Here is a 10,335-nt window from a genome sequence, read left to right as displayed (position 1 = left end):
GTCCCATCTGCAAACAAACGCACAACACAGCAACTCCCATTAAACATCCTTCCAGGCAGAATGACACAGGATGCAATTAAAGCCAGGGATTCCTTCACGACTCTGTTCTCTCCCTTCCACACAGGAGCACCTCGGAAACAGGTCCTGGGTGCCTTGCAGGGGCACCGCCGCCATTCATAACTAACCCCGTGTGCAACCGCCCAGAGGAACACCCTCCTGGAGCTCAGCCCACCTCTTAACTGCATGAACTGGACTAAACCTAGGCTTTGGTAAGCCACTGCCTGGAGACACAGCTGTAAGCAAGGACAGAGGAGAAACGTTGCCATTGCAAGTGCCCATCTCTCTCTTCCTTAGCGAGCTGCGGTGAAGGAAGGGGCTCAGCTAATGGCACGGGGGGAAAGTTCCAAAGCTGCAGAGCAGCCAGGTGACCTGCTGGCTGGTATTCCACAGCTTTCCAAATACTTTCTCCAGGCCACGGGAAACAATGCTCAGGGACCTCATGGAAGAACACTCAGCCCCTTGAAATTTTCTTGCTGAGAGACCTCGGAGATACAGGGACGAAGGCAACACCACGCTGACAGCACGGAGCACCCAAGAAACAACGGCCATCCACGCTTCTCGGGGAGAAGAACCCGCTGGCCGCTGAAAAGCGGAACCCTTGCTGAACTATCCCAGCCAAATATGATCCAATACCGAGGAAATGAAGCCTGCTGACTTACCTCCAGCATCCCCTTCAGGCTCGTAGACAGGATACTCTCCTGTGGATTCACCAGCAGGGCCTGCAGGCACAAGTGTGATCAGACACAGGTGAAGAGAGCTTCCCCCACGTGTGGGGCCTCCTTTTCCCTGAGTGACCTGTAGGCTCTGGCGGTGGGCCAGGGAATGCCACGGCCCAAATACAAAGGTCTGGGCTCTCTCAGCTGAAGAGGGGCAGCGGTAACCTTCCCACTGAAATGTGGCATACTTCTCCGAGTAAAGAAATACTCATGGCTCGACTGTGCATGCCCCTCAAGGCTCAAACCGACTCGGAAGATCTTGAGGGGATCTGAAGTCAAATTGCACCCAAGTAAACTGGGAGAGCATGAACGTTTCTGCCTCCAAGGAAACAGACACTCACAACTTACCTCTGGGTTGTTCCACAGGCACAGGCACAAAATCCGAACTCAAACGATCATTTGCAAAGGGAGCACCAAGGGCATCACCTAGAATCAAGAACAGATGGGAGAAATTCCCATTGCATGGCGTGATCTCCTTCTCCCTCGGTCACTGGATGCGGGTCGTGCAACGGGATGGCAGAAGGACTCAGGTCACGATTTCCAAAGTTGCGGAGTGGCCAGGATGACGTGTAGGCTGGCACCTGGCAGCGTACACAGTGCTCTCCCCAAGCCGTGTGCCACATCCCTCACGGACCGCGTGGAAGAAGATGCAGCCCCCCGGGGCTTTCTTACTGGGAGGCCTCTAACGGACAGGAAGGTCACCCTGAAGCACTGGAGGAAGGCACGCCTGTCTCTTCCTCTGGGCCGTGGGCCGGGGCTCTGTGTTGGAAGCTGGCATTCACCTAGGGTACCACGAGTACCACGAGCCTGGAGCAGAAATGCTCACGCTTTTCCCAGCTCTCCCCAGGACGTCTCCCAGGATGAAGGCTGTGCTCCAGCCAGCAAGCAGCAGAGCCATGGCCCGGCGTGGCTGGAGCCGGCTCTGGGGAGCAGCGCTGCCACGGGCTCCGGCCCGGCTCCTGCTGCGCTGGCCCTCACCCCCTGCCCGACAGCACCCCCGTGGAAGGCAGGCCCCAGGGAAGCATGGCACAGGGCCGTGGGGACACAGCCTGACTTCTTGCCGCCAGTGCTGCTCGGTTTGGGTCCCATCTCTGCCCACCCACCTGCTCCCGGTGCTCGCCACGGAGCAGCACAGGTCTCCCGGAAACACATGGCCATCAGTAGGAGGAAGAGGACAAGGCGGGCAGGGGCCATGGCCCCCCACACTCGCACCATGCTTCCAACACCACCGCTGCAGCCACAGTGAGTGTCGCACAGAGCGAAGCCTGCGGCACAGCACAGCACAGTCATAGGACGGGGCATTGTGACCTCACGGCTCCGAGATTCCGGGCGGCGGCTCCCCGCGGGCTGCTGCTCTTGTGATGCACTGCACCAGGGCTGCGTGGGGCCGGTGCTTACGTCACAGAAACGCAGAGTCATAGAATGGCTTGGGTTGGAAGGGACAGCAAAGAGCTTAGAACCCCAGCCCCACCACCGTGGGCACAGATGCCACCCGCGGGGTCATGCTGCCCAGAGTCCCATCCAGACTGACCCTGAACACCTCCGGGGATGGAGCACGCACGGCTTCACCCGGCAGATTTTCATAGTGCTTCAACTACCCCAAGAGGGAATTATTTCCTGCTCCATGCTCCCATGACGCCTCCGGCCATTGAGGAAGGGATGCAATATGGAAATGGGGTCTGGATCAAGGGTGCTATTGCACAGGTTGTCCATGCGTGTGAAACGTGCTGCAATTAAGCAAGACGAGCAGATAAAGCCTCTCCGGTACGGAGGATGACGGCTGACACACAAACACGGGGAAGCTGACCTTCCCACTGTGGAAAGTGAAAGTGTTGTTTCTGCCCTGAACATTGAAAAGGGCAATTGATCTAAAGAATTAAGCTGCAACATACCCTTAGAAATAGCTGATGTGGAAAGTAAGAATACCATATACATATTAGTAACATATTTTAGAAACATAGTTACCAAATTACCTAACAAATACTTTCTCACGAAGCTGCAATAGATTTTGAATGTTCTAAACAATATGGGTATAGTATTGTGAACTAGGAAACAGATTGTGAGGTTGTTCATTAGACCGGCAGAAAGAAAACACATTGAACAAACTTTCAAGGAGTCAGGGCCTTTACACAAAGCAGAACTGTCCCACTTTGTGGGAATGTTAGGATGCCATAGGCAGGCTCCAAGGTACTCCCCTCTATCCTCCTTCCGAGCTTATCTCTATGCAAGGACAGGTGAATGACCAGAACAATGACCAGTGTGAAGGGGCACAAATGTTAGGGGGGGTAATTAAACGATTGAGGCTATTTCCATGTTTATGCTGTAAAACTGACATCCGAAAAGTTACGACCAAATTTGTTTGTTAAGAAAGCAATTGTTAGAAGTCAGTTAACCAAGGAAGACATTTGCATCTGGGCGGCAAAGATTTGTGTCTACTCGGTGTTTGTATGATTAGTGAAACGTCACAAAAGAGTGTTGTCATGGTTTTATGATTTTTTTGGTCATCAGTATTCCACACCATAACATCATGTAATGCATTGGGGGTGGGGTTTGATATCTGCCGAATGTTCGTCTGTCGGAGAAGAACTACATTTCCCCAGGAGACTTTGCGGTCAGCAAGGGGATATAACTCCAAGCAAGGTCACCTGATCCTTCTTCTTCGTCTGCTCTTCGCTGTCTGCGCTTCGCTATCTGCGCTTCGCCGCCTGCGCTTTGCCATCTGCACTTTGCCGTCTGTACTTCAGTCGCTCAACTGGACTGCACTTCTCACCCCAGCATTGTGGTGAGGTCTATACAGTTCAAACAGACTCTCTCTCTCTCTCTCTCTCTCATTGTATTTTACTAATAGTATATTTAGTAAAATCATTTGTTCCACCTCAGATCAGTGCTGTTGTTTTCAAGTATTTTGGGGTCCCCTGCTTCCCCTTTCCCAGAGGCGCGGATCCGCAGATCCCTCCGCCCTGCTGGTCACGGAACTGGGCCGGACCAGCCCATAAACCGTTGACAAGTGTGAACCTGCAGTACTCAGCCAATGAGGAACCAGGGGAGAAAGAGATCAGCGGCGGGCAATAGGGGATAAAAGATGTAACACTGCTTTCTCGGGGCTCTCCTGCTTGCAGGAGGCCCACCATTGCAATTGCAAATAAAATCTGCTTTATCAGAGAAACCGTCCTAGAAAATTATTTGGATATTTCCAGCACCACAAACCTGCCACATCAAGTGTCACCTGCTCACGTTTTTGTTGAGGGATCTGCAGTTTCATCTGTTTTCCTTCAGTTTTCCAGTACCTTGGCTAAGGACATCCCCTTTCCTGCACCAAGTGCATTTCCCACGCAGCGTAGCGTGCTTCCAAGCCTTCCAATTTAGTCGCAGAAACTGAAGGCTTGCTGGCTGCCACCTCCCATCCCCAAAGTCCCAGTGAACTCACCCACTGCTGGCAACTGGACGCTTGGTGGCGAGAGGACCGTCACCTATCGGGTCCCACCTGGCACTCCAGAAACTGCTGCACTTTTGGACGTGCAGCAATAAATACAGCGTCCAGGAAGATTGAAGAAGCAAAACAGTTCTCTGCCCCGGCTCCTGCCCTTTGTTCCGGCCTCCACCTGCCCTCAGCGTGCGGCCAGAAGAGGAGCGGCACTCAGGAACACGATGGGAGCCCTTCGTATCTCCTCAGCTCCTGCCCTTCCAGCTCTGCAGAGACGTTTCATATCTCAGTGACATCTGCGCCCCCCCCCCCGCCGCCCCTCTCTCCCCCCCACGCACACAGATGGGCCCGCTGGGCACCGGCACCGCCGTCCCAACAGCGGATTCGTCGCCCTGCCCGCAATAAGTCTGTCAGCACCGCGTGTTCATTTGGAGAGCGCCGGCCCGGGCGCTCGGTGGGTTCCATAGCAAGAAGAAATGGTTCCCGAGGAGGGCCCTGGCACGCGCTGCCCCGAGGAGCGGCGCACACTGACGCGTGGGATCAGACTCTATGACCGCAAGGCAGTTGTAAAAGCAGGTACGTTTCATCAGGGCTGCGACGCCGGGTGCAAGGGGGGGACCTGCTCCTAACTCGCACAGCGGCAGGAAAAAGCTGCAGACGGAGGCCGAACTAATGCAGAATCAGTAGTTTCCAGGATGCGGATACGCATTCATTACATTCCGAGTACCCACCAGCACGCGGTCCCCTTCCCCCCTCGCGCGTGCACAGTGAGTGGTGAGGGTCTCCTCCCGGTGGTCGTGGGACGAAGAATCCCCATCTTCATGTTATCCGCACGCCCTGCCCCCCGACCCTTCTTCCGGGAGAGCTCCATCCGCCCCTTCGTCTCTGCGGAGCCAATTGGCTGGCCTGGCTGTCACTTAAAGCGCGGGCGGAGGGGCGAGCGGACGAACGGGGTCACGTGGGGTTCCCGCTCCGTGCGTGCCCGAGTCCGGGTAACGGGTGTGTGGAGGCGTGGCGTCACGTGACCCGGGGAGCCGGCGGTACGGGGCTGAGGAGAAACGGGGTTCCTCGCGGGGCTGGGCGGTGGGTCTGGCGCGTTATTGGGGCGCGGGGGCCACGTAGGGCTGGGAAGGGAATCCGAGGCGTCCTCCTGGAGCTGCGGGTGCCGGGACGCGTTCTGGGGGCCCGTGGGGCTGGGAAGGGGGTGGGGAAGCGGGGGTCTCGCGAGGCCGGGGCGGCGCGGGCCTGTTATGCGGGGTATTGCCCTGGGACTCGGGAGAAGGGGCGGCGGTCTCCGTGCCTGATGGGGCCGTTCTTCCCCCGACTTCCCCTCCTCCCTTTTGTTCCCCGCTCGCAGACCGTGGCCGCCCCTTTTTCCTCCACGCTGGTGCCGGGCGAGGCCTCGGAGAGCGACTTGGAGCCGGAACCGGGGGGGAGCGCGGCCGGGCCCCCCGCAGCGGGGCTGAAGGTTCCGGGGGAGGCGTCGGAGACTGAGGAGGAGGAGGAGGAAAAGGACCGTGCGGCCCGAGTGCCGCTGCCAGGGGTGCCCCGGGGGGGCCCCTCATTACTGCAGCAGCGGCTGGGGGCGGGCGAGGGGCGACTGCGGAGCACGATGGCTGAGGCACTGGGACGCGGTTTCAGTGGGGCTGCGCGGCTGCTGGAAGGCCTGGGGGGGCCCCTGGGCCGAGCCCGAGCTGGGGCAGCTGCCACCGCGCACTGCCTGTGCCTGGTGCACCGTGACCTGCGCGCCGTGGCTGCCACCGTCGCCGCCTGCCGCCTGCTGCCCGACATCCGCGGGGAGCCGTGAGGGTGGGAACGCCAGTGGGCGGTGTTGGCAGCCGCGGGGAGCTCCTGGCGTCGTTGCAGTGTCGCTGTCGCTGACCTCCAGTGCTGTGTCCGGCGGACTTGGGGGTTGTGGTTGTCACTGATGGCGTTCTTGCTGTTGCTGCGTTTCCAGTGCTGTGTCCCCTTGAGCTGCTGCTCCCATCAACAGCACTGCCACTGATCGCTCAGTGTCTCAGCGGTGTCACCTGGCCTGTGGGGACCTTGGCCTCACAGGGACGTTGTCACCAAATGGAAGCTCCTGACAATTGCGTGGTCCGGAATTCTGTGGTTTTGCCCTATTTAGGGGGTCTGAGGTTTGTGGCACCAAATAAAGCCCTTCGGGGGCACAGCTGCAGCAAGGACACGACTTTCACTAGGCGGGTGGCAGCGTGTTCACCCGTGGCACTGTTGTCCCAGTGGTCTGAGCAAGGTCCCTTTTGTTGCCCCTCGTGTCCCCACATTGTGGTTGTGTCCTGCCGTACAAATGTCTCCAGCACCTGGCCACTGTCCCCGAGCTGTGGCTACATCCTGTCACCCTAAGTGCCTCTTGGCCATGTCCACAGCCCGCTGCTACCTCTGTGTGCCCCTCGGAGAACATTAGCCAGGGACAGGGAGCAGCACGTGTGATACTCCACCACAGAGCCACGTGGGTCCATCAGACTGCACCCTGCCTGGGCTACCACCCCCTATGGGACACCAGGGTTACACCCTGGGCGCTGGTGGGCTTGTGGCACCAAAATGCCTGGGGCCTGGCGAGGGTCCTGGAGGCTCCCGGTGTCTCCAGGAGAGTCCCCAGTACCCCCGGGACTGACGTGAGGGGTGGTGGAAAACCAGGATGGAGGTTCCCTTTCCCCATTCCCGTGTGTTGCGGCAAAGGGGAGAGGTTTTGTGAAGGGCACGGTGGTATTGGATTCCTTTCATAAAGATTCTGGACCTTGGTTCCCTGCCCGTATCCAAATTCGAATGAAAAACAGTATTAAAAATTCCTCTTTTGAGGAAGAACCTCTGAGCACTTGTAACTGGCAGTGCTTTGATATTGTAGATAACCCGTTCCACAAGGAGTGCTGGGTGATGCTGACTGATAGCATCAGTTGTGAGCATGCTCTATAGAAAGGTTCCCGCTGTGGGGGTGAGGAAACAAAATGTGGTGATTCAATCCTGCGGGGTTATTATGGGGTTACTAGAGTCTAGGATTCTAGAGTCGGAGGATTGTATGAGGACGCTATGAGGTTACTAGCTCCTGTGAGCGTAAGTTCTGTTATTTCAGGTCCTGTGATTGTTTCCCAATTCCAGATTCTTTGACTCTGTGATGATTTTGGGCTTCAGATGTGTGGTGATTCCAGTTCCTCGCTAAGAGTATAGACTCCCAGATTTGTAGCTACGCGGGACGATGCATTTCCATATCCACCCCTGTGCGTAGCGTGTGGCACAGTTCTGAGTGCCTGACACAAACCCAAGCAAAATCAATTTCTGTTGGTTATTGAAAAAATGAATAAATTCTTTGCTTTAGTTTGTGCTCCCTGTTCCATTTATTTACGTTCTGCCTTACTTCGTATGTAACAGGTAATACCTTTTTCCCCCTTTCGTCCCTTGATGGCTCCGGACGGTCCCCCTCAAGCCAAACTATTAGTCGCTTACTAAGGATCCGTATCAGCAAGGTGTCTTGACGTGGAGGTGGAAAGGATCTCTGCAGGTGTGACCTTGAGAGGCATCCCTGCTCAAGGGCAGAGCTCGTCCTGCAGCCTGCTGCTGTGCAGGAGAGCTTAAGAGGTGCTTGTGCTGCTCTGTTTTGGTGGTAAGATGATTGACTCGTTGCTGTGCTTTGTGTTTAGGCACGTGCTCAGTTGGCCCTCAGCTGTTGAGCCAGAGGTCTGCTGTCAGTTCTTTCAGCCTCCCAGTTTGAGACAGTTTTGTGATCGTTAATGTGATTTAGCCAGGAGTGTTGCTCACTGTCTTCCTGTGCCAGGCTGAGGGAGGAGGGTGGGAGAAAGGAGGAAAGAAAGGGAGAGGAGGGAGCGCACCATCACACTGGCTTTGCTGGGGAAGAAGCCTGGTGAGAGCAGTGCTGCTGGTCTGAGTCCCAGCTGGCTTTTACCCCTAGGCAATGCCCTGCAGGTGGGCTGGTGAGGGTGGGGGTTGGGCAGGGATTGCTGCATTCCCTCACACCTCTCCTGCCCATTGTTTCTCTTGTCCCAGCAGGCTCCAGTTTAACATCTGCCTGCAGCAGAGCAGCAACTGGCCGCAGCATGTCCATCTCAGGCAGGGGCTTGGGGAAGCAGCCAGGAGCGGGCAAGCAGCAAGAGATGGGAGTGCAGGGTGAGAGTGAGGCGTCCTCAGCCAGCGTTTGTGTGCTGGGAACAGAGAAGCCGCTGGGACAGGAGTTTCTCTCCTCTCCAAGCTGCTTCCCTGGGCCTTGGCTGTGCCCAGCAAGGAGCCTTTGCAGGAGCCCGTGGCCTTTGCAGAGGTGGCCATGTACTTCAGCAGCGAGGAGTGGGTGCTGCTGGACCCTGCGCAGCGAGCGCTGCACCGGGATGTGATGCTGGGGACGTAGCAGTGCGTGGCCTCGCTGGGTGAGGGCTTTGCTGCTGCTCCTTCTTGTTAGGGCAGCTCTGGCCGTGCAGAATGAGCCTCTGCAAGCAGGGCGTAGAATAAATGCAGTGCAGTTACTTATTGACCAAGGCAACAGCAACGGAAGAAGCACAGAGAAGCGTGAGTTGCAGAATTGGTGTGCTCAGTCCCTTGAGAAAAGCCCCAGAGTCACTGCTGACACACAGGCGCCAGCCTGGAGGGGTTGGATCAGCTCCCTGCAAACAGCCCTTGTGCTGCTGTTCTGCATGGTGCCACCAGCTCCAGCACCCAGACGTCACCCAGATCACTCCCTTGGAATTCTACACTTTTTCTGTTTGTTTCCCATAAACCTTGTTGAGGCCTTGGTAAACAAAGCATCCTAAAGGGAGCGAAGAAAATGTCCCTGCATCATCTTCAGAGATGTAAAAGGGCTCCAAAGGAAGTCGGTATGTGTTGGGCCAGTGTCATTCAGAATTGAAACAGGGACACGCTGGCATGCGCCAGAATGGGCTCATGCTTAACATCTCGTAGACAGGGTTGAAAAGAAACCTGAAACACACGCAGCCTCTGTAGACCCACCCCTCCAAAATCAGCACATTTTGCACAGCCAGAGGTGCCTCCCCAGTCTTCCGTCTGTTGGCAGTTTTACTTCATCTGTTTTTTCTTCAGATCACAGCAGAGTGAGTGTGCCTGCATCAGCGGAAGAGCTGCCTTCGTGGAGGTGCAGATGCAGCCGGCCGCTGTGGAATTCATCTTGACCACACAGATGTCCTCTTCCGCTCCAAATCCAGCCCAGTCATTGGAGATGGAGCAGGTGAGCGTCTTCCTCCGTTAGCTTTACCTTGATCAGACACCTTGATCAAATCCAGATCTCCTCCAAGATACCTGAGACAGTCTTTGACTGTCAAGGAGACAACAGGCTCCTGGGCTGGTGTAAGGATATGGCAAACGTGGCTACCAGTATCTTTCTGGGAATCCAGGGATGCTCTACGAGAACATACAGCTGAAAGTTTGGCTTCTGCTGTTAGGCCCTCACACTGACAAGCTGCACAGAATAACTTAAATCTGTCCCCCTACTCTCCCTTTTCTTTCTAAAATCACTTTCTTCAGTGCTTCTGTGTGCTTTCCCACTTGAGCTGTCTTGCAGTAGGACACAGTGCGTGATCAGTTGATCCTTACGAGCATCTTAGAAGACAAATGGCAATCAGCAGATCTAAAGAAAGCTCTTGGTGTTCATTAGCATTGATGCTGAGAAACAGAAGTCTTGCTCTTAATGTGAGATATTCTGACAGCTGCTTTCCCGGTTGTTTCTTCTGCTCAGGCTCTATAGGTTAATCAGCAGGGCTGTCCAGCTGCATGGCAAAGACTGCACGGGCCCTGCAGCTGTTGCCCAGTTCTCTGCCTGCACGGCAGAGTTGTGGCTTTAGGATGAGCCACAGCTTAGGTGCGGAAATAGTGAGGAAATAACTGCAAGGTGTTTGTGCCCAGCCCTGGAACCTGCAGCTTTCCTTGAGTAGCTACTAAGACCATGAGTGCACCTGGTCCTAGCAGCTGGCACTGTGAGCTACTGTGGTAGAAGTTTAAAAGTTTGTCTCCAAAAACAAGCACAGGCTGTAAGCAGGCCAAGAGCAAGACACAGCCAGATTCAGTTCTCTGTGTCCACCTGCACGCTGGGTTGCAGCCGCTGCAGTCGTGTGCAGCGTTTCCTGTTGCTGGATGCTGAGAGCAAACCCAGACCTCATC

At 55.8% G+C, this 10,335-nt stretch overlaps 1 protein-coding gene and 1 long non-coding RNA gene across 2 annotated transcripts; one reads left to right on the top strand and one right to left on the bottom strand.

Moving 5' to 3' along the window:
• Positions 1-251: 251 nt before the first annotated feature.
• LOC125703829 (uncharacterized) lies at positions 252-5,086 on the bottom strand. Its single transcript, XR_007380973.1, has 3 exons — positions 4,932-5,086; positions 1,125-4,466; positions 252-779 (listed from the first exon to the last, which is right to left on the bottom strand). It is a non-coding gene; the product is annotated as an uncharacterized LOC125703829 (long non-coding RNA).
• A 266-nt stretch (positions 5,087-5,352) lies between these two features.
• LOC125703825 (biogenesis of lysosome-related organelles complex 1 subunit 3-like) lies at positions 5,353-8,576 on the top strand. The gene has a single exon (XM_048968860.1). The coding sequence runs from the start codon at positions 5,504-5,506 to the stop codon at positions 6,005-6,007; it is 504 nt and encodes a 167-aa protein (XP_048824817.1). The 5' UTR covers positions 5,353-5,503; the 3' UTR covers positions 6,008-8,576.
• The last annotated feature ends 1,759 nt before the right edge of the window (positions 8,577-10,335 follow it).

This window comes from Lagopus muta, chromosome 23 (assembly GCF_023343835.1).
Source record: "Lagopus muta isolate bLagMut1 chromosome 23, bLagMut1 primary, whole genome shotgun sequence".
NCBI lineage: Eukaryota > Metazoa > Chordata > Aves > Galliformes > Phasianidae > Lagopus > Lagopus muta.
Note: the sequence above shows the minus strand (reverse complement) of the source record. Positions and strands in the feature narration are given on the sequence as shown.